The sequence below is a fragment of the Pristiophorus japonicus genome, chromosome 1 (genome assembly GCF_044704955.1).
Source record: "Pristiophorus japonicus isolate sPriJap1 chromosome 1, sPriJap1.hap1, whole genome shotgun sequence".
Classification (NCBI taxonomy): Eukaryota; Metazoa; Chordata; class Chondrichthyes; family Pristiophoridae; genus Pristiophorus; species Pristiophorus japonicus.
In genome coordinates, this window is record NC_091977.1 from 298,467,890 (window position 1) to 298,491,773 (window position 23,884).

The 23,884-nt window shown below is 43.0% G+C and overlaps 1 protein-coding gene across 1 annotated transcript in view; it reads left to right on the forward strand.

Moving 5' to 3' along the window:
* atp6v1c1a (ATPase H+ transporting V1 subunit C1a) overlaps positions 1–23,884 on the forward strand; it is a 94,317-nt gene that overhangs the window by 28,782 nt on the left and 41,651 nt on the right. Inside the window, 1 exon segment of the mRNA XM_070888506.1 lies at positions 23,146–23,296. Within this exon segment, the coding sequence (XP_070744607.1) occupies positions 23,146–23,296 (151 nt within the window).

Consider the following 23,884-nt stretch of genomic DNA (forward strand, 5'->3'; position numbering starts at 1 on the left):
CCCCCCCCCCCCCCACCCCCCAAAGCAAATTTCTGACTGGGCGGGCGGGAAACTTCGGTGCATGCACTGCTGAAGTGACTGGTGCGTATGCCCAGCTCCAGTTTGAGGGGTGGGGTGGCAATATGGTCTTTAGGTTCCTCCCCATATGATGCCCACGTGCAGAACGGCTCACATTTGTTTGTACAAATAATCACTAAGTCGAGCTCTTGCACTTTGGGGTTATATACTGGTCCTGTATTAGCTGAACTCTTTGCACATCTCCCACATTTCTGCTCCAGTTTCACCCAATTACAGTTTTGACCAGCTTGCTGCCATCAGTCTATCACATTCTGATAAAGCTTAAATACATTTAGAATCTTAGTAACTGTTGCATTTCTCCTTTCAAATCTAACATTGAATTCGAGCATATTATGATCACTGTTTGATAAATGTTCCCTTCCTGTGTTATCCCTCCAGCCAGGTTTCCACCCCTGCCACAATATTGAAATGGCCTTTTCAAAGTCACAAATGACATCCCATCTGAATGTGACCATGGTAACCTATCCCTTCTCATCCTTCTCAACCTGTCTGCAGCCTTTGACGGTGTTGACCACAAGATCTTCCTCCAACTCCTCTCCTCTTCCGTCCAGCTGGGTGGGCCTGGTTCCATTCTTATCTATCCAGTTGTAGCCAGAGAATCATCTGCAATTGCTTCTCTTCCTGCTCCCACACCATTAACCTCTGGAGTCCCCCAAGGATCTATCCTTGGCCCCTCCCTATTTCTCATCTACATGCTGCCCCTTGGTGACCTCATCTGAAAACAAAACATCTGGTTCCACATATATGCTGACAACAATCCAGCTCGACCTCACCACCCCCTCTCTCGATCACTCCACCCTGCTTATCCGACGAGGAGAAATTTCCTCTAACTATATATTGGGAAGACCAAAGCCATTGTCTTCGATATCCACCACAAACTCCGTTCCTCTCCCTGGCCACTGTCTGAAACTGAACCAGACCGTTCACTACCTTGGTGTCGTATTCGACCCTGTGATGAGCTTCCGGCCACATAACCGCTCCATCACCACTTCCACCTCCGTAACTTCGTCCGACTCTGCCCCTGGCTCAGCTCATCTACTGAAACCCTCATCTGTGCCTTTGTTATCTCTAGATGTGACCATTCTAATGGTCTCCTGGCCGGCCTACCACCCTTCGTAAACTTTAGCCCATCCAAAATTCTGCCCGTATCCTTACTCTCACCAGATCCCACTCACCCATCACCCCTGATCTGCATTGGCTCGGTCTGGCAATGCCTCAATTTTAAAATTCTCATCCTTTTCAAATCTCTCCATGGTCTCGCTCCTCCCTTTCCCTGTAACCTCTTCCACCCCCACAAGACTCTAAGATCTCTGTGCACTTCCAATTCTGGCCTTTTGCTCCACCCTGATTTTAATCACCCCACCATTGGTGGCTGTGTCTTCAGCTGCCTAGACCCGAAGTTCTGGAATTCTTTCCCTAAACCACTCCACTGCTCTCACTCTTCTTTAATATGCTCCTTAAAACCTATTTCTTTAACCAAGCTTTTTGGCAACTGAACTAATATCTCTTGGTTCAGTGTCAGATTTTGTTGGGTAATGCTCCTGTGAGACACCTTAGGGCTACATTAAAGGAGCTATAAAAATACAACATAAGAACATAAGAAATAGGAGCAGGAGTACGCCATTTGGCCCCTTGAGCCTGCTCCGCCATTTAATAAGATCATGGCTGTTCTGATCATGGTTCCAGTTGATCCAGTCTGTCTTGATATGTCAGTCCTGCCATCCCAGGAATCAGTCTGTTGAACCTTCGCTACACTCCCTCAATAGTAAGAATGTCCTTTCTCAAGTTAGGAGACCAAAACTGTCCACAATACTCCAGGTGTAGCCTCACCAAGGCCCTGTACAACTGTAGTAACACCTCCCTGCCCAAGTACTCAAATCCCCTCGCTATGAAGGCCACATGCCATTTGCTTTCTTTATCGCCTGCTGTACCTGCATGCTAACCTTCAATGACACCCAGGTCTCGTTGCACCTCCCCTTTTCCTAATCTATCACCATTCAGATAATAGTCTGTCTCTCTGTTTTTACCACCAAAGTGGATAACCTCACATTTATCCACATTATACTTCATCTGCCATGCATTTGCCCACTCACCTAACCTATCCAAGTCACTCTGCAGCCTCATAGCATCCTCCTCGCAGCTCACACTGCCACCTAACTTAGTGTCATCCGCAAATTTGGAAATACTACATTTAATCCCCTCGTCTAAATCATTAATGTATAATGTAAACAGCTGGGGCCCCAGCACAGAACCTTGCGGTACCCCACTAGTCACTGCCTGCCATTCTGAAAAGTACCCATTTACTCCTACTCTTTGCTTCCTGTCTGCCAACCAGTTCTCAGTCCACGTCAGCACACTACTCCCAATCCCATGTGCTTCAACTTTGCACATTAATCTCTTGTGTGGGACCTTGTCGAAAGCCTTCTGAAAGTCCAAATACACCACATCAACTGCTTCTCCCTTGTCCACTCTACTGGAAACATCCTCAAAAAATTCCAGAAGATTTGTCAAGATGATTTCCCTTTCACAAATCCATGCTGACTTGGACCTATCATGTCACTTCTTTCCAAATGCTATGACATCCTTAATAATTGATTCCATCATTTTACCCACTACTGATGTCAGGCTGACCGGTCTATAATTCCCTGTTTTCTCTCTCCCTCCTTTTTTTTTAAAAATGGGGTTACATTGGCTACCCTCCACTCCATTGGAACTGATCCAGAGTCTATGGAATGACTGCCAATGCATCCACTATTTCCAAGACCACCTCCTTAAATACTCCGGGATGCAGACCATTGGGCCCTGGGGATTTATCGGCCTTCAATCCATCAATTTCCCCAACACAATTTCCCGACTAATAAGGATTTCCCTCAGTTCCTCCTTCTTACTAGACCCTCTGACCCCTTTTATATCCGGAAGGTTGTTTGTGTCCTCCTTAGTAAATACCGAACCAAAGTACTTGTTCAATTGGTCTGCCATTTCTTTGTTCCCTGTTATGACTTCCCCTGATTCTGACCGCAGGGAACCTACGTTTGTCTTTACTAACCTTTTTCTCTTTACATATCTATAGAAGCTTTTGCAGTCCATTTTAATGTTCCCTGCAAGCTTCCTCTCGTACTCTATTTTCCCTGCCCTAATCAAACCCTTTGTCCTCCTCTGCTGAGTTCTAAATTTCTCCCAGTCCCTGTGTTCACTGCTATTTCTGGCCAATTTGTATGCCACTTCATTGGCTTTAATACTATCCCTGATTTCCCTTGATTGCCACGGTTGAGCCACCTTCCCTTTTTTATTTTTACACCAGACAGGGATGTACAATTGTTGTAGTTCATCCATGCGGTCTCTAAATGTCTGCCATTGCCCATCCACAGTCAACCCCTTAAGTATCATTCGCCAATCTATCCTAGCCAATTCACGCCTCATACCTTCAAAGTTACCCTTTAAGTTCAGGACCATGGTCTCTGAATTAACTGCTTCATTCTCCATCCTAATGTAGAATTCCACCATATTATGGTCACTCTTCCCCAAGGGGCCTCGCACAATGAGATTGCTAATTAATCCTCTCTCATTACACAACACCCAGTCTAAGATGGCCTCCCCCCTAGTTGGTTCCTCGACATATTGGTCTAGAAAACCATCCCTTATGCACTCCAGGAAATCCTCCTCCACCGTATTGATTCCAGTTTGGTTAGCCCAATCTATATGCATATTAAAGTCACCCATGATAACTGCTGCACCTTTATTGCATGCAACCCTAATTTCCTGTTTGATGCTCTCCCCAACATCACTACTACTGTTTGGAGGTCTGTACATAACTCCCACTAGCGTTTTCTGCCCTTTGGTATTCCGTAGCTCCACCCATACCGATTCCACATCATCTAAGCTAAAGTCTTTCCTTACAATTGCATTAATTTCCACTTTAACCAGCAACGCCACCCCGCCTCCTTTTCCTTTCTGTCTAACCTTCCTAAATGTTGAATACCCTTGAATGTTGAGTTCCCAGCCTTGGTCACCCTGGAGCCATGTCTCTGTGATGCCAATCACATCGTATCCGTTAGCTGCTATCTGCGCAGTTAATGCATCCACCTTATTCCGAATACTCCTCGCATTGAGGCACAGAGCCTTCAGGCTTGTTTTTTTAACACACTTTGCCCCTTTAGAATTTTGCTGTAATGTGGCCCTTTTTGTTTTTTGCCTTGGGTTTCTCTGCCCTCCACTTTTACTATTCTCCTTTCTATATTTTTCTTCCTCCTTTTTATTTCCCTCTGTCTCCCTGCATAGGTTCCCATCCCCCTGCCATATCAGTTTAACTCCTCCCCAACAGCACTAGCAAACACTCCCCCTAGGATATTGGTTCCGGTACTGCCCAGGTGCAGACCGTCCGGTTTGTACTGGTCCCACCTCCCCCAGAACCGGTTCCAATGTTCCAGGAATTTGAATCCCTCCCTCCTGCACCACTCCTCAAGCCACGTATTCATCTGAGCTATCCTGCGATTCCTACTTTGACTAGCACGTGGCACTGGTAGCAATCCTGAGATTACTACTTTTGAGGTCCTACTTTTTAATAGCTCCCTAAATTCGTCTCGTAGGACCTCATCCTGTTTTTTACCTATGTTGTTGCTACCTATATGCACCACGACAACTGGCTGTTCACCCTCCCTTTTCAGAATGTCCTGCACCCGCTCCGAGACATACTTGACCCTTGCACCAGAGAGGCAACATACCATCCTGGAGTCTCGGTTGCGGCCGCAGAAACACCCATCTATTCCCCTTACAATCAAATCCCCTATCACTATCGCTCTCCCACTCTTTTTCCTGCCCTCCTGTGCAGCAGAGCCTGCCACGGTGCCATGAACCTGGCTGCTGCTGCCCTCACCTGATGAGTCATCCCCCTCAACAGTCCCCAAGGCGGTGTATCTGTTTTGCAAGGGGATGACCGCAGGGGACCCCTGCACTACCTTCCTTGCTCTTCCTGTTGGTCTTCCATTCCCTATCTGGCTGTGTACCCTTTACCTGCGGTAAGACCAACTCACTAAATGTGCTATTCACATCATTCTCAGCATCGTGCAGAGTGAATCCACCCGCAGCTCCAGTTCCGCAACATGGTTCGTCAGGAGCTGGAGGCAGATACACTTCCCGCACACGTCGTCGGGGACACCGGAGGCGTCCCTGATTTCCCACATGGTACAGGAGGAGCATAACACGTGTCCGAGCTCTCCTGCCATGACTTATCCCCCTCGATTAACTTAATTTGGCAACCACAATGCTAATGGTTACTTACTGAAATGGAATGGCTGTTGATTGGTAAGTAGCCTATCACTTACCCCTTTGGCTGTGACGTCACCTTTCGATTTCTTTCTACTTCTTTTTTGCCTTCTGTCCCTGCTGCAGCTGCTCAAGCACGCCTTTATAGGCCTCCCGACTCTGCCGCCGGAACTCCTGCCTCTCGCCGACTCCCCGAGCTCCTGGTCGCACTGGCCTTTATAGGCCTCCCGACTCTGCCGCCGGAACTCCTGCCTCTCGCCGACTCCCCGAGCTCCTGGTCGCACTGGCCTTTATAGGCCTCCCGACTCTGCCGCCGGACCTCTCGCCGACTCCCTGAGCTCCTGGTCACACTGGCCTTTCTCGGCCTCCTGACTCTCTGCCGCCGGCTTGTATTCACTGGAGTTCAGAAGAATGAGGGGGGATCTCGTAGAAACGTTTAAAATTCTGATGGGTTTAGACAGGTTAGATGCAGGAAGAATGTTCCCAATGTTTGGGAAGTCCAGAACAAGGGGTCACAGTCTAAAGATAAGGGGTAAGCCATTTAGGACCGAGATGAGGAGAAACTTCTTCACCCAGAGAATGGTGAACCTGTGAAATTCTTTACCACAGAAAGTTGTTGAGGCCAGTTCACTAAATTATATTCAAAACGGAGTTAAATGTAGTCCTTACTACTAGGGGGATCAAGGGGTATGGCGAGAAAGCAGGAATGGGGTACTGAAGTTGCATGTTCAGCCATGAACTCAATGAATGGTGGTGCAGGCTTGAAGGGCCGAATGGCCTACTCCTGCACCTATTTTCTATGTTTCTATGTTTTCTCTTCCCTGTCCACTCCCCATAACCTTTTATTTCCTTATCGCTCAAAAATCTGTATCTCTGCCTTAAATATATTAAATGACCCAGCCACCACATCTCTCTGGGGCAGAGAATGCCACAGATTTACAACCCTCTGAGAAGAAATTCCTCTTCATTGCAGTTTTAAATGAGTGGCCCCTTATTCTGAGACTGTACACCCCAGTTTTAGTTTTCCCTATGAGTGGAAATATCCACTCTGCATCCACCTTGTCGAGCCCTCTCATTATCTTTATATGTTTCAATAAGATCGCACCTCATTCTTCTGAACTCCAATGAGTTTAGGCCCAACCTACTTAACATATCTTCATATGTCAACCCCCTCATCTCCAGAATCAACTTAGTGAACCTTCTCTGAACAGTCTCCAATACAAGTATATCCTTCCTTTAAATACGGAGACCAAAACTGTACGCATTACTCGGTGTGGCCTCACCAATACCCTGTACAGTTGGAGCAGGACTTCTCTGCTTTTATACTCCATCCACCTTGCAATAAAGGCCAACATTCCATTTGCTTTCCTGATTACTTGCTGTACCTGCATACTAACTTTTTGTGTTTCATGCACAAGGACTCCCAGGTCCCTCTGTACTGCAGCACTTTGCAATTTTTCTCCATTTAAATTATAATTTGCTTTTCTATTTTTTTCTGCCAAAGTGGATAACCTCACATTTTCCTACATTATACTACATCTGCCAAATTTTTGCCCACTCACTTAGCCTGTCTATATCCTTTTGCAGATTTCTTGTGTCCTCCTCACAATTTGCTTTCCCACCCATGTTTGTGTCATCAGCAAACTTGGCTACATTACACACGGTCCCTTCATCCAAATCATTAATATAGATTGTAAATAGTTGGCCCCAGCACCGAACCCTGCGGCACCCCACTAGTTACCGTTTGCCAACTGGAAAATGACCCATTTATCTCGGCTCTCTGTTTTCTGTTAGTTAACCAATCCTCTATCCATGCTAATATATTACTCCCAACCCAGTGAACTTTTATCTCGTGCAGTAACCTTTTATGTGCCACCTTATCGAATCTCTTCTGGAAATCCAAATACACAACATCCACTGGTTCCCCCTTATCCACCCTGCTCGTTACATCCTCAAAGAATGCCAGCAAATTTGTCAAACATGATTTCACTTTCATAAAACCATGCTAACTCTGCTTGATTGAATTATGCTTTTCCAAGTGTCCTGCTACTGCTTCCTTAATAATGGACTCCAGCATTTTCCCAATGACAGATCTATAGTTTCCTGCTTTCGGGTTGCCTCCTTTTTTAAATAGGGGCGTTACATTTGAGGTTTTCCAATCTGCTGGGACCTCCCCAGAATCCAGGCAATTTTGGTAGATTACAACCAAATGCATCCACTATCTCTGCAGTCACTTCTTTAAGGACCTTGGGATGCAAGCCATCAGTCCAGGGGACTTGTCCACCTTTAGTCCCATTATTTTACTGAGTACTACTTTTTTAATGATGGTGATTGTATTAAGTTCCACCCCCCCAATAGCCCCTTGATTATCCACTATTGGGATGTTTTTAGTGTCTGCTACCGACCGTGAAGACCGACACAAATATTTGTTCAAAGTTTCTGCCATTTCCCTGTTCCCATAATTAAATCTCCAGTCTCATCCTCTAAGGGACCAACTTTAGCCACTCTTCCTTTTTATGTACTTGTAGAAACTCTTGCTATCTTTTTTTATTTTGTGCTAGTTTGCTTTCATAATCTATCTTCCCCCTCTTTATTTTTTTTAGTTCTTTGCTGGCTTTTAAAAGTTTCCCAATCCTCTGGCCTCCCACTAGTCATGGCCATTTTGTATGCCATGTGATATTATCCCTTATTTCCTTAGTTAGCCACAGATGGTTATCCCTTCTGTTGGTCTTTCCTGCTCATTGAAATATATTTTTGTTGAGTTATATAATATCTCCTTAAATGTCTGCCACTGCTCATCAACCATCCCACATTTAAATCTCTCTTTCCAGTCGACTTTCGCCAACTCTGCCTTTATACCTTTGTAGTCTCCTTTGTTTAAGCTTCGGACACTGGTTAGAGATCCAACTTTCTCACCCTCCAACTGAATTTGAAATTCAACCATGGTCACTCATTCCTGGAGTATCCTTTACTAGGCGATCGTTTATTAATCCTGTCTCATTACACAGTACCAGATCTAAGATAGCCTGCTCCCTGGTTGGTTCCGCAACATACTGTTCAAGGAAACTATCCCGGATATACTCTATGAACTCTTCCTCAAGGCTAGCCTGGCCAATTTGCTTTGTCCAATCAATATGAAGCTTACAATCGTCCATGATTATTGCCATTCCTTTTTTATAAGCCTCCATTATTTATTGATTTATACTCCGTCCAACAGTGTAGCTAATATTAGGGGGCCTATAGATGAGGCCCATCAGCGACTTTTTTCCCCTGATTATTTCTCATCTCCACCCAAACTGATTCAACATCTTGATCTTCTGAGCCAATATCGTTTCTCACTATCGCACTAAGTTGTTAGATTATTAACTAAGTCTGGCATATTGCTCATCGACTAAATCTAGTATGGCTGCTCTCTCGTTGATTCTGGAACACACTACTCTAGAAACCTATTTTGAATGCACTCAAGAAAATCACTACCTTTATGACTTGAACTTCTCTGCTCATCCCAATCTATATGAATATTAAAGTCTCCCATTGAAATAAATCTACTTTTTGCTACAAGCGTCTCTAATCTGAATGAATACATTCTGCCTCTTCACTGCTGCTATCCAGAAACCTGTAGACATCTTCAATTCTAACCATAGAGTCTCCATTGATTGCTTTCTCTTATTAATGTTGTAATAGTATCTTTAATCAGTGAGACTACCCGTCTTGCTCCAGTTTGCATATCCTTTCTAAAGACCTTATAACCTGGAAGATTTAACTCCCAATTATGACCAGCTTGAAGTCATGTCTCCGAATTGGCCGCCATGTCATGCGCTCTAAGCTGTATTTGTGATCCAATTCACTCAATTTATTTCTTATACTCCGTGCTTTAATATATAAAACTCTTATTTGGGCAAGAGATCCTAATTGTCCTTCTGCCTTGATGCTGTCTTTCTCATACCATTTAACTTAGTACATTTCTTATTTGTCATTCCTGCTGTAACTACTCTAGTTATTTTAAGTATTCCCATAACCTGAAATATCTATCATTGGTGTGACCTAAACTCTGCTCTTATCCCTTTTAATTATTGTTAAACGATCATTTTTGCTATTGTTTCTGATTGCCCTTCAACTCCCCCCAACCCCCATTGATTAGTTTAAAGTCTCTCTTTACCACCCTATTTATCCTTTCCGCTAGGACCTTGGTCTCAGCCTGGTTCAGATGTACCCTGTCCCAACGGTACAGCGCCACGGCATGTGGCTTGGGTAATAATCCTGAGTTTACCACCCTTGGGGTCCTGCCTTTTAATTTAGCTCCTAACACTCCCTTAGCAGAACTTCCTCCCTTTTCTTCCCTATGTCATTGGACCTGACATGGACCACAACAATTGGATCTTCCCTCTCCCTTTACAAATTTTTTTCCAGCCGTGCCCTTTGGGACGCTGAAACATGGTTGCAGCGGATGCTATCTATCCTTACATTGTACATTAATGATTTAGATGAGGGGATTAAATGTAGTATCTCCAAATTTGCGGATGACACTAAGTTGGGTGGCAGTGTGAGCTGTGAGGAGGATGCTATGAGGCTGCAAAGTGACTTGGATAGGTTAGGTGAGTGGGCAAATGCATGGCAAATGAAGTATAATGTGGATAAATGTGAGGTTATCCACTTTGGTGGTAAAAACAGAGAGACAGACTATTATCTGAATGGTGACAGATTAGGAAAAGGGGAGGTGCATCGAGACCTGGGTGTCATGGTACATCAGTCATTGAAGGTTGGCATGCAGGTACAGCAGGCGATAAAGAAAGCAAATGGCATGTTGGCCTTCATAGCGAGGGGATTTGAGTACAGGGGCAAGGAGGTGTTACTACAGTTGTACAGGGTCTTGGTGAGGCCACACCTGGAGTATTGTGTGCAGTTTTGGTCTCCTAACTTGAGGAAGGACATTCTTGCTATTGAGGGAGTGCAGCGAAGGTTCACCAGACTTATTCCCGGGATGCGGGACTGACATATCAAGAAAGACTGGATCGACTGGGCTTGTATTCACTGGAGTTCAGAAGAATGAAAGGGGATCTCATAGAAACGTTTAAAATTCTGATGGGTTTAGACAGGTTAGATGCAGGAAGAATGTTCCCAATGTTGGGGAAGTCCAGAACCAGGAGTCACAGTCTAAGGATAAGGGGTAAGCCATATAGGACCGAGATGAGGAGAAACTTCTTCACCCAGAGAGTGGTGAACCTGTGGAATTCTCTACCACAGAAAGTTGTTGAGACCAATTCACTTAATATATTCAAAAAGAAGTTAGATGTAGTCCTTACTACTAGGGGGATCAAGTGGTATGACGAGAAAGCAGGAATGGGGTACTGAAGTTGCATGCTCAGCCATGAACTCATTGAATGGCGGTGCAGGCTCGAAGGGCCGAATGGCCTGCTCCTGCACCTATTTTCTATGTTTCTATGTTTCTCTCAGCCCCTCCCCCCCCCCCCCAAAAAAAATGCTTGAATTCCCTAGAATTACTGTGTTTCTATTCTGCCCCCACCCCACCCTCCTCTTTGTGCAATCCTCTGCTCCATGGTGCCTAGGTCAGTATTGTGGCTACTCTCCCCTCAGTCCTACCTTCCCCAGGTTCCTTCTGCCTTTCCTCTGAGGTGTGAATGTACTCTGGAGTAAACTGTCCAGAAATTCCTTCCCTCCTCTTTCTCCCCCGCCTCCCCCGGACGTATGTCGGAATGTCGCTAACTAACACTCCAACTCAATGGCCCCAAGTTTCCACATGATTTGCTCCTGATTTTTAGGAGCAACTGGTGGAGAACGGAGTATCTTAGAAATCGCAATTCTCCACATTTAAGTTTTCTGCAGTTCGAGTCAGGTAGAACAGTTTCACTTTGGAACAGAATTTTTTTTTCAAAAGGGAGCGTGTCCACCCACTGACACCTGATTTGAAAGTTTCCACAGTGAAAACGTACTCCAAACTAACTTAGAATGGAGCAAGTGAAGATTTTTGTAGGCCTGAAAAAACCTTGTCTGCACATTAAAAAATCAGGCGCAGGTTACAAATTAGGCGTCCAGAACGAGGTGGGGGGGGGCGGTGTGGGGGAAAGGGAAGTCATTACATTCTACAATAAATCCTTAGTTATACTTATACAAATATTATACAAATAATTCCAACCTGAATAAAAATTTATAAGCAAAGAAAAGATTAAATAAACCATGTTCCTACCTGTGTGAAAGTGCTTCAGGCAGGGAGAAGGCTGCAGGAAGCCTCAAGTTGAGGCAGCCGTTCCCGACGGCAGCAGGGTGGAGGCAGTGAGGAGGCAGCCGTTCCCGACGGCGGGGGGGTGGGGAGGCGGGGAGGAGGAGGCAGTGAGGGCCCGACCGACGGCAGCGGGGGGGAGGCAGAGAGGAGGCAGCCGCTACCGACGGCAGGGGTGGGGGGGGAAAAAAGGCAGTGAGGGCCCGACCGACGGCAGCAGGGAGGAGGCAGCCGTTCCCGACCGACGACAGCGGGGGGGAGGCAATGAGAAGGCTGCAGGAAGCCTCAGAAGTTGAGGCAGCCATTCGCGACGGCGGGGTGGGGGGGGGGGGGAAAACCCCTGCCGTCGGTCGGGCCCGTCGGGAAACGGCTGCCTCAACTTCTGAGGCTTCCTGCAGCCTTCTCACTGCTGCAAGAAGCCTCAGTGCTGATCATGGAAGGGCAATATTGTTTTATTAAAAAATGTTAAAAATTGAACAGCTACAAAGAACTACAAAAATGGCCGAGTGCCAATGTTTCCTTCTCACTGCGCGTGCGCGAACGCTCCAACGCGCACGCGCAGGGTTGCCAGCATGAACAAAACTCATTTAAATGGTACCCGCCCCCTCCTACTTACAAAATCGGTGCGAGTGGTAGGCTCCGCCCCCTGGGCGCCGGGCCAAGCTGACATCGAGCTGCAAAGCGCTCGAGAATAGCGCGTTTTTTTTCGGGCGCCGTTTTCGGCGCGAAAAACGGGCGCCCAGCTCGGAGGGGCGCCTGTTTTGCCGCGTGTGGAAACTTGGGGCCAAAGACTCTGCGCTGGAGTGACTCAAGACAGAGATATGTCCTGCAGATGTGGCAGTCCGGGGCAGACTTGTTGTCAAACTCCTAGATACCACCTGTAGAGCTTACAAAAAATGCTTTAATCACGCTTGCTGTTTGCTTAATTCAAAATTGCAGTCTGTTCAGAGAATACACTAGGTTGGAGGAAAGATTGAAAAATGCAATTGCCAAGCCTTCCAAAGCCCAAGGTTCAAAAAGATTAGTGTGTTCAAACTTTCATCATGAAACAAAGTCCATGGTTTTAATGTGGAATTGAAATTGTGTTTTTGTGTTCTCAATTTGATATATTTGAATTTATCGAGGTATCATCAGTGTATTATTAGATCAATTAAACTTTTTTAATGAATTAGTTCGCTTGCTATCATTGTGTGTAATGGAAAATCAGTTGGTTCTGCGCATCTGTGTATCTGTATAATCCTATGGAAACACTGCACCTATATATTTGTAGTTATGTAACTGCATTTAAAGTGCTTGGTCCTTTTTTGTTTTAGAAATTGCTTTGATTGAAGTAGTACTTCATATCAACTCAGGACCCAAACTTCAGGTGCTGCAGTATACGTGAAGTTCGGGTCCTGAGTTGGAAATTGTGTTCTGTCTCTCCGTTAGCTGAAGATTTTCTCCCCATATCTGATAAAACTGTATACAACGAGAAACAAAGGTATACACTTGTACAGCACACTTACCCCATGTCTATTTTGAAGTGCAGTGAATGTTATGTAGGCAAACTAGGCAGCCAATATTTGCGCAGTAAGACCCCACAAATAGCAGTGAGTTGAATAACCAGCTAATCTGTTGTTGGTAGTGTCTGAATGATGAACATTAGCCAGTCTACCAGGAGAACTCCCTGCTGTTGTTGAATAGTGTCCGTTCATTTGTGTGCGTACTTCCGTATTTAATTCACCTGTGACTTATAAAAATTGATTTTTTCTGGATAAATAGATTTTGCCTGATGTAATCTGTTCTGGGGTCCATTCTAAGGAGGAAAACATCAAAATGTTCCTCATGGAAAGAAGGAATGCAGACAGCTAATAACGTGAATGGGCATGTGTGGGATTGATCCATCTAAAACTGCTGAATTTTTCAGGTTTTGGAAGGATTGTCATATTTTTCAATTCTTCCATCAGCCTAACCTATTCTCTGAAAGTCTGTACTGGAACCTTTATGCTGTATTACTGTTTCAGAATATAAGTAGAATACTGATGCAGGCAGTTCACTATTAGTTAATCTCCTCTACCAACATTTTGAAGCCCATGAAAGTAAAATTAGTCATTAATGACCTAAATTCCAATGATGGGAATGTTAAAATTATTATTGCTTTAAATTTACTTTCATTGCTCATTCAGTTGGATTTTGAAATACAGTTGTCGGCTCTCCATGTATTGCACTACATACATACTACAGGTTGAACCTCCCTTATCCGGAACTCCCTTATCCGGAACCACCCCTTGTCCAGAACCATTCCCAGCCACCGGGTGGACATGACCAAATTGAAATCTTTCCTTGCTGCCGACTCCCGCAATTGCTGGCCTGACGCCGCAAATTGCTTAGTTTTGTAAGGGACTGGGTTGATCTTGCTATTGGACAAAGCTATGGTTCTGAAAAGAATTTGGGATCGGAGCAAGAAGATTGGTTTAATTCAATGGCCTCAACATGTTTTTTAATCTTCTTTCTTCCCCCGCCCCCCCCCTCCAAAAATCCCATAAAGTTTTATATATTGGAGCAAAAATTCCGGCCTTGCCGGGTCCGTACGAAGTATGCATGTACCCGGCGAGGCCTTACAAAAGCCGTTTTTTGGGGCATGATTCGCATGCACTGAAAGCTAGCTTTCTCTTGACAGATCCTCAGCATCCCCAGGAAAAGGACATCTGAGCAGGAGAGTTTGGGCTATTTGCCCGACTCGTGCCCTTAAAACTTTTATGCTTGGTGAAAGCAGGCGCATAGCCTACTTTTACCAGCGTAGGAGTTTTAAAACATAGAAAAATTACATTTAAATACACATTTTTATACAAAAAACTGTCCATTTAGGCAAGTTTATTTTTAATACTATTTAAAAAAAAACATTAAAAAAAATTCCAAAATATATATATTTTTCTGAAACATTTAATTGCATTTCATTTCAATTAATTTTACATATGTGAGGTGTTTTATTTATTATGCTGTGTTTGGGTGTTTAGTGCTTTTCCTCATTGATAGTAATGGGAACTCGTACAAACGAAGTTCCCATTATTATCAATGAGAATACTGCATCGTGATTGGTTCTCCGGGCCCACGTGACTCAAGCTTGGACTTACGTACTTCGAAGACAGGTTCCCATGCGCTGCGCTAGGCCTCCGACTGGGATCTTGTGTTTCTCCAACAGGTAAATTCATGGAATTTTTTCTGGTCGGAGACGTTCATAGGAAGAAGCCTCCGACCTCAATTTCAAGCACGTTGTATATGCTACAAAGATTTAAAGAACTCTAACATTGCACACTGCATCAGATGTGCAGTGTTGATTTGTGTAATGCAAAGATACCGATGCCACTTTGTAGCAAAACATCACGAGCTGAGATACACAATTTCTTTAAGGTATGATGTTGATTGTGAAGTTGCTATCTTTTGTTGATTTTATTGACTAATTTATATGCCTTTGTTAATTAAATTGCATTGTTTTCATTCATCGAAAACATTGATGGTGTGACGTATTAATGAAAATCAATTGTAGTGTGAAGTTTTAAGTGTCAAATTCGTTTGGCGGAGCAGTGTATTGCGATACCAGGAACATGAGTTCCTGATCCCAGCCATGTTTCATGGAGGGGGGGACAGTTATTAATCCACACAGATCATAGAAACATAGAAAATAGGTGCAGGAGTAGGCCATTCGGCTCTTCAAGCCTGCGCCACCATTCAATATGATCATGGCTGATCATGCAACTTCAGTACCCCATTCCTGCTTTCTCTCTACCCCTTGATCCCTTTAGCCGTAAGGGCACATATAACACCCTTTTGAATATATCTAACGAACTGGCCTCAACAACTTTCTGCGGTCGAGAATTCCACAGATTCACAACTCTGAGAGAAGAAGTTTCTCCTCATATCGGCCCGAAATGGCTTACCCCTTATCCTTGGACTGTGACCCCTAGTTCTGGACTTCCCCAACAATGGGAACATTCTTCCTGCATCTAACCTGTCCAATCCCGTCAGAATTTTATGTTTCTATGAGATCCTTCGAAATTCCAGTGAATATAAGTCTAGTCGATCCAGTCTTTCTTTCTTATGTCAGTCCTACCATCCCGGGAATCAGTCTAGTGAACCTTCGCTGCACTCCCTCAATAGCAAGAACGTCCTTCCTCAGATTAGGAGACCAAAACTTTACACAATATTCAAGGTGTGGCCTCACCAAGGCCTTGTCCAGCTGCAGTAAGACCTCCCTGCTTCTATACTCAAATCCTGTCGCTATGAAGGCCAACATGCCATTTGCCGCCTTCACTGCCTGCTGTACCTGCATGCCAACTTTCAATGACTGATGTACCATGGCACCCAGGTCTCGTTGCACCTCCCTTTTCCTAATCTGTCACCATTCAGATAATAATCTGCCTTCCTGTTTTTGCCACCAAAGTGGATAACCTCACATTTATCTACATTATACTATATCTGCCATGCATTTGCCCACTCACCTAACCTGTCCAAGTCACCCTGCAGCCTCTTAGCAGCCTCCTCACAGCTCTCACTGCCACCCAGCTTAGTGTCATCTGCAAATTTGGAGATATTGCATTCAATTCCTTCGTCCAAATCATTAATGTATATTGTAAATAGCTGGGGGCCCAGCACTGAACCTTGCTAGTCACTGCCTGCCTGCCATTCTGAAAAGGACCTGTTTATTCCTACTCATTGCTTCCTGTCTGCCAACCAGTTCTCTATCCACGTCAATACATTACCCCCAATACCATGTGATTTAATTTTGCACACTAATCTTTTGTGTGGGACCTTGTCAAAAGCCTTTTGAAAGTCCAAATACGCCACATTCACTTGTTCTCCCTTGTCCACTCTACTAGTTACATCCTCAAAAAATTCTAGAAGATTTGTCAAGCATGATTTCCCTTTCAGAAATCCATGCTGACTTGGACCTGCACTGTTTTCCAAATGCGCTGCTATCACATCTTTAATAATTGATTCCAACATTTTCCCCACTACCGATGTCTGGCTATCCGGTCTATAATTCCCTGTTTTCTCTCCCTACTTTTTTTAAAAAGTGGGGTTACATTAGCTACCTTCCAATGCATAGGAACTAATCCGGAGTCTATAAAATGTTGGAAAATGACCACCAATGCGTCCACTATTTCTAGGGCCACTTCCTTAAGTACTCTGGGATGCAGACTATCAGGCCCTGGGGATTTATCGGCCTTCAATCCCATCAATTTCCCGAACACAATTTCCTGACTAATAAGGATTTCCTTCAGTTCCTCCTTCTCGCTAGACCCTCAATCCCCTAGTATTCCCTTAATGAAGACAGAACCAAAGTATTTGTTCCATTGGTCTGCCATTTCTTTGTTCCCCATTATAAATTCACCTGATTCTGACTGCAAGGGACCTGCATTTGTCTTCACTAACCTTTTTCATTTCATATATCTATAGAAGCTTTTGCAGTCAGTTTTTATGTTCCCTGCAAGCTTACTCTCATACTCTATTTTCCCCCTCCTAATTAAACCCTTTGTCCTCTGCTGAAATCTAAATTTCTCCCAGTCCTCAGGTTTGCTGCTTTTTCTGGCCAATTTATATGCCTCTTCTTTGGATTTAACACTATCCCTAATTTCCCTTGTTAGCCACGGTTGAGCCACCTTCCCCATTTTATTTTTACGCCAGACAGGGATGCACAATTGTTGAAGTTAATCCATGTGATCTTTAAATGTCTGCCATTGCCTATCCACCATCAACCCTTTAAATATCATTCTCCAGTCTATCCTAGCCAATTCATGTCTCCTACCATCAAAGTTACCTTTCTTTAAGTTAAGGACTAGTCTCTGAATTAACTTTCTCTCTCCATCTTAATGAATTCTACCATATTATGGTCACTCTTCCCCAAGGGGCCTCGCATAACAAGATTGCTAATTAATCCTTTCTCATTACACATCACCCAGTCTAGGATGGCCTGCTCTCTAGTTGGTTCCTCGACATATTGGTCTAGAAAACCATCCCTTATACACTCCAGGAAATCCTCCTCCACCTTATTGCTACCAGTTTGCTTAGCCCAATCTATATGTAGATTAAAGTCACCCATGATAACTGCTGTACCTTTGTTGCACGCATCCCTAATTTCCTGTTAGATGCCATCCCCAACCTCACTACCACTGGTGGTCTGTACACAACTGCCCTTTGGTGTTCTGCAACTCTACCCATGCAGATTCCACATCATCCAAGTTAATGTCCTTCCTTACTATTGTGCTAATCTCCTCTTTAATCAGCAACGGTACCCCACCTCCTTTTCCTTTCTGTCTATCCTTCCTGAATATTGAATACTCCTGGATGTTGAGTTCCCAGCCTTGGTCACCCTGGAGCCATGTCTTTGTAATCCCAATTGCATCATATCCGTTAACAGCTATCTGCGTAGTTAATTCATCCACCTTATTACGAATGCTCCTCGCATGGAGACACACAGTCTTCAGGCTTGTTTTTTTTTAACACTCTTTTTGTCTTTTTTAGAATTATGTTGTAATATGACCCTTTTTGATTTTGCCTTTGATTTCTCTGCCCTCCACCTTTCCTTATCTCATGGAGAAGCAGCTGAGTTGATAGGCACCACATTTATACACACAGTCGTGAATTGTAGTGTCCTGGTCCCCTCAATCTGATCAGCTGTGGAGATCTACAAGGGGTTTGAGTTAGGTGAGACAGGGTTTTGGTAATGTATGATTTAAGATGTATACATTTCATTGGGACATTAATTTTGTAGTATTTGACCATGTTGTAACTAGTTTCTTTCCATTTTGAAAATTAACTTTCTCTGCCAAACCAAAAATGAGTGACGATCATTCTGCATCAATATGTGTACTTTGAGTAGGAAAAGTTTAATTAACAGGCATGATTTTAGTTAAATTTCAGATTGCAGATGAGATTAACCTTGGAATATGATGCTCTCTGTATAACCTACTTGGTATGAAACTGGACTTGGGAAGTAGTTATGGGAGTCTTAAAACACCCAGCATTGTGGAATGTTTACTGAAATGCATTTTAAAATAAAATCTGAAGTTATAATTGCAAAGATTGGAGACATAGTACGTTACAGAAAATTCTCTGTAGCTGCCCTTTTCATGTATCTATTCATTTCTGTTAGATGAACTGCAGCTCATTTTATTTTTTAAAAAACTGAAAATGAGAGTAGAGCAAACGGTATCCAGATCATTAACCATGCACTTTTGGGTGCTGTCCGATCTCTGCATTTTCAGCATTTTCTTTATCGTGGATCTCTATTGTGTTTTTAATTTTCATATTTAGATGTCTCCAGGATTTAAACAAATTTCATAATTTTTCCTTTAAGTTCAATTCTGTACTGTAGTGTTGGGTTCTTTTGGTGGGGCAGTGTATTGGGGCACCAAAATCCGGTGAACACTTGGTTCAACACTAGGCCAGCGGCAAGTGCCTTTGCTTTGCCGCTGACCGCAAATTACGGACCAATAATAATGCGACTTCAAAATTTGTTACAGAATAGATCATAACATCCTTTTCTATTGGAGAACAAATTTATCAATTCCATTATAATTATGCTGATTTGCTCATCTTTTTGTCTAAATATAAGGGTCTTTTTTAACTTTTAAACTTGAATTTGTTGTAAATGACTCCATATAAATCTTACAATTATGGGCTTCATTTCTTTCTGGGTTGGTTAGAGAGGATTTTAATCCAGGTTGTTGGAATCTGATCAATCTATATTTCTTGGTGTCCCTCTCTCCTTGACCCATCTATTTCTGTCGTATTCATAAATGATTACCCTAATGTTTGTTTCAAAGCTGAAGTCTTAATGTAGACAGACCTGTTTTATTATTCATTGGCTGTTTTTTGTTTGACTTTCATCCATTTTGTAATAACCTAACCTATGTTGCTAGCTTATTGCCCTTGTCGGGAGAAAAATAAGCTCATGGTGTGTGTGCTTTTTGTGGCTCGTCTGTGATTATTTTTTGCAAGCGTAGCATCGACACTGCTCACTTGCTTTTACATCCTATGTCAGGAACCAGTCTGTGTAGGTACACCATACTCCAGTGAATAATATGGAGATTAGGGCTAACTCCCCACATTTTTACTTCACTGAAACCCAACGCCTTGTTCGTAGGTCCATGTGCTCTCGGGTTTACAATGACATTGTAATATTTTCCACCAGGATTACTATTTTGTATCAGCAAATTCTGTTTCAATTATATGATTGTGTACCTTATGCCGTGTACATTGAAATGCTAACTGAGATTGTGTGCATGTGAAAGAATTTGACTGGGGTTGAAAGCTAAAGTTGGTTATTTTGACATTTCTAATTTATTTCATAACAGTAAGTGAAGGACCAGAACCAACATTCAACCCCCTCGATCATAATTGTTTTAACTTGTATTTGCTGAATCAGTGCTTGTTTAACCCAGATCTTCCTCAGAATTGGCTGTATCAATGTAAACAGATAATAGTCTTGCGCAAACATCTTGTGTGTACCTCCTTGGAACAAAATCTTTACTCGTGCTTGCATTTACACATTGATGCACATGTGCTCATGCTCAAAATTTAAAATGAAGGTTGTGAAGTGCCTGCTGAGAGCCGGACGTGTAAGTGGGTCAAACTGACCACAGCTATTTAAATGCTGTTCCCTGATGATAACACTAGATCGTAACACAAGAGGATAATATGATTAAATGACAAAGCTTCTGTAATCTTGAGCTTATTTGTATTACTACATAATCTATGTGACATATTCTGTACAATTGCAATATGGGAGCTGAAATATGACTACAATTAAAGCATTACCACAAGTTAAACTGACTTTCTGACCGGGAAATTATCCAATTTTCAACTACTTTCACAGCCTCATACCTGATTACTCTGGAAAGCTTATTAAAGGCATATCATTTTATGGCTAACCCACCTTTGCTTGGAACCCCCACCCCCAGGCCCCTTGGCATTTCATTTTAAGTAATTTGCTTTGAGCACAGGATCCTGTTGTTGGTTCAGTCAGTTTGCTGCCTACTTAAGACATTTGTAAAGCAAATAAAGCTGGTGCTACAGAACAATACACAAATGCAAATGCGTTAAGATTATACTGTAACTCTATTTTGGTGATACAGGTGGAGCATCCGAAATCCGGAAATCTTGGGGTCGAGACCGTTCTGGATTTCGGGTATTTCTGGATTAAGGAATGTCTTTCCGATGTCCCAAATCTGGAAACGCTTGGGCTGAGATTTGGGTATTTCTGGATTTCAGGACATCCACATCTGGAAATGCCTGAGCTGAGATAAGGAGAGGGAGGGTGTCCAGCGGCCAAGCGGGAGTCAATCTGGCCTGCCAAGCGGGAGGAGGTCCAGCAAGGTGGGGGGGGGTGTTGGGCTGGATTTCGGAATATTTTCTGGATTCCGGACAACCCTGCCTCATGTCGGCCCGGATTCTGGAACATTCTAAATTCCGGAACTCCGTTTTTGGACACTAAACCTGTACTGAGATTTATTTTTTTGACTCTTGATAACATTTGATCCCTTTTTATAAGCTGCTGCCTTCCAGTCCCTGTGCTATCTTCATAGTGTGTCGTATATATAGTATTTATAATTTTCCTTTGCATCTTGTTCAATAATTATTTTTGGATGATCTTTGCTCCTTTTTTGTTTCTCTTCCAATTTTATTCCTCTTATGAAGGCATTGACTTGTTGTGGCACTGTTCCATGGGTACCCTATATAATGTGAACCTCGATATTGCATCTCTCTTCTGTTGCAAGGGCATCACAGTTGAATCCGATCACGTCTTTGCTCAGTGTCCTTGTTTAGATATCCAGCATGGTGCAGGTGGACAGCAATGATCAATTAACTCAGCCAAGAATGGGGATTTGCTCAGTCATTAACTCTCATATTATGATGCTTCTCCAAATATCATTCCATGTCAATCTTAGTATCCGAGGATAAATACTATCTATTCTTGGGATTTAACTTGTGTATTTTTTAACCGTTTTAGCCTGTCTAGGACCCCTCATCTCATTTATGTAGTAGTCACTAATCCTAGTTGATGCATCCCAATTACATGTTGGTTTGTACTGTAATGGGTTTGATTGCCAGTTGTGACTCAGTGGTAGCACTCTGACCTCTGAGTCAGAAGGTTGCAGATTCTAGTCCCACTCCAGAGACTTTAGCACATAATTTAGGCTGACACTCTGCAGTTCTGAAGGAGTGCTGAGTTGTTGGACATGCCGTTCTTCGGATGAGACGTTAAACCGAGGCCCCATCTGCCACCTCAGTTGGGCGTAAAAGATCACATGGCACTATTTTGAAGAGCAGGGGAGTTCTCCCTGGTGTCCTGGCCAATATTCATCCCTCAACCAACGTCATAAAAGAAACAGGTTAGCTGGCCATTATCACATGGCTGTTTGTGGAATCTTGTTGAGCGACAATTGGCTGCCTGCCGTATTTCCTAAGTTACAACATTTCTGAAGTCCTGAGGTTGTAAAAGACGCTATATAAATGCAAGTCTGAGTTGCATTCTTAAAATCTTTTACACATAGCATGATTGACTTAATATTGCAAATGATCATTTCTAAAACCATTGGGTGGGAAAGAATTCATGTTCAAGTACCAATAATCTATTAATGGTATGATTTATTTTTTACTTTGAACAATCTTAATTTAAAACTATAAAACTAAATGGGCTAAAATTTCGCCGACTTTGCGACCGGGTTTTTGCCGCAATTTGACTCTCCGTGCAAAAACCTGGTCGGCGGGATCTTCAGGGTATCTTTTTGCGGCGGCGCTTCCACGTACCACTGGGGAGAGGAGCACCGACGTGCAACACCCAAAATAGCGTTTGCGATCGATTTTTTTTTTTGCCTCTCTTTAGACCCATATTCTGCACCCAGAATACCAAACCTGCGGTGCAGCCCTGCCAGCAGAGGTAAGTATGAAGACCTGCAAAAAAGGTAAGTTAAAGTTTTTATTAATTCTCTTTCAGCGATTTAGTAGGGAAGAGTTTTGTGAATGTGTTTTGCAATCCCGCCCCCCCCCCCCCCCCCCAAGGCGCCTCTCGCTGCGCTATAGGCCCCAGACTAAAGTTGCTGAAATTTGCAGTTTGCGCCACGAATCCTCGTGCAATGCCGATTTTTGCCATAGCATAGAATTAAAGGCCGAACAGCGGGCTCTAAAAACAGTAGCGAAGCGAAAACTGTAATTTTGGTGTAAACTACAGTTTTCGTTGAAAACTGAAATTCTAGCCCAACATGTTTATATAAAAAAAGTGAAATTTTGATTGCTTAGTCTGCAAACATGTGAATATTCACATATTTGTGTGTGAAATGTTGTCTGTGCTCAATGAAAATATTGCAGATGGGTACATAGAATTTGTTTAACTTTTTGTTCCTTGTTCTGTTTTTGACTTTTTGAATTGCTACAAAGTGGGAATTGCACATATTAAATTCCTTACTAATGTTCAACTTGGCAATGCCCATTTGTTTTCAGCAATGATCACTGCTGTTTTTCTCAACAAAAACTGAGATCTTTGGTTTTAAAAATGTAATAAAACAAAGTTGTGTTTTATTTCCTAGTTGACTTGGTCACCTATATCACAAGGTTTCAGTGGGACATGGCAAAGTACCCAATCAAACAGTCTCTGAAAAACATTTCTGAAATCATTACTAAGGTTAGTGTTGTTTAAATTCTTATTTGGAACTTAATGTGCCTTTAACACAAAGCTCTGTAGTCAGCCAAAAATTCCAGGGATATTGTGTGTAAATGTTTCATGCTCACTAAAGATATTTCAAATTGTTTATCTTTGTGTGCTTTTATCTTCAAATGTTAGAATCATTTTGGGCAGAAACTTGTGGGCAGAAATGAACAGTAATGTTTAAGACTTTGCTCCCTATGTTATCTAGTTGCGGAGGAATATAAATGTTCTTCTGTGGTAAGACCAAATAACATGTACAACTGTAATGTCCAAAACTGAGATGCTTTTCTGATGATGTCTGCTTTATTGAGGATACATGCAGGGTAAACATGACGTATAGGAAAATATAATAATCGTTTGTGTTTTATGTACTGTCAACTGGTAGATAATGTTGATTTAAAAATGGTTCAGAGAACCAGATAGCTATTTAGAGCTTGCTACATTTTTTTTTCTTTGCATGCCCACATTCCCAACTATGGTCGGTTGAAGTTTAGTTTGGTACGAATAGCTTTTATTCTGTAAATTTGCCAAAGAACCCTTGATAGCAGTGGCTAATGTTGATGCAGATGCAAGGGTTGCATGTCATTGACACCAGTCAAATAGCATGGTCATAACAAATT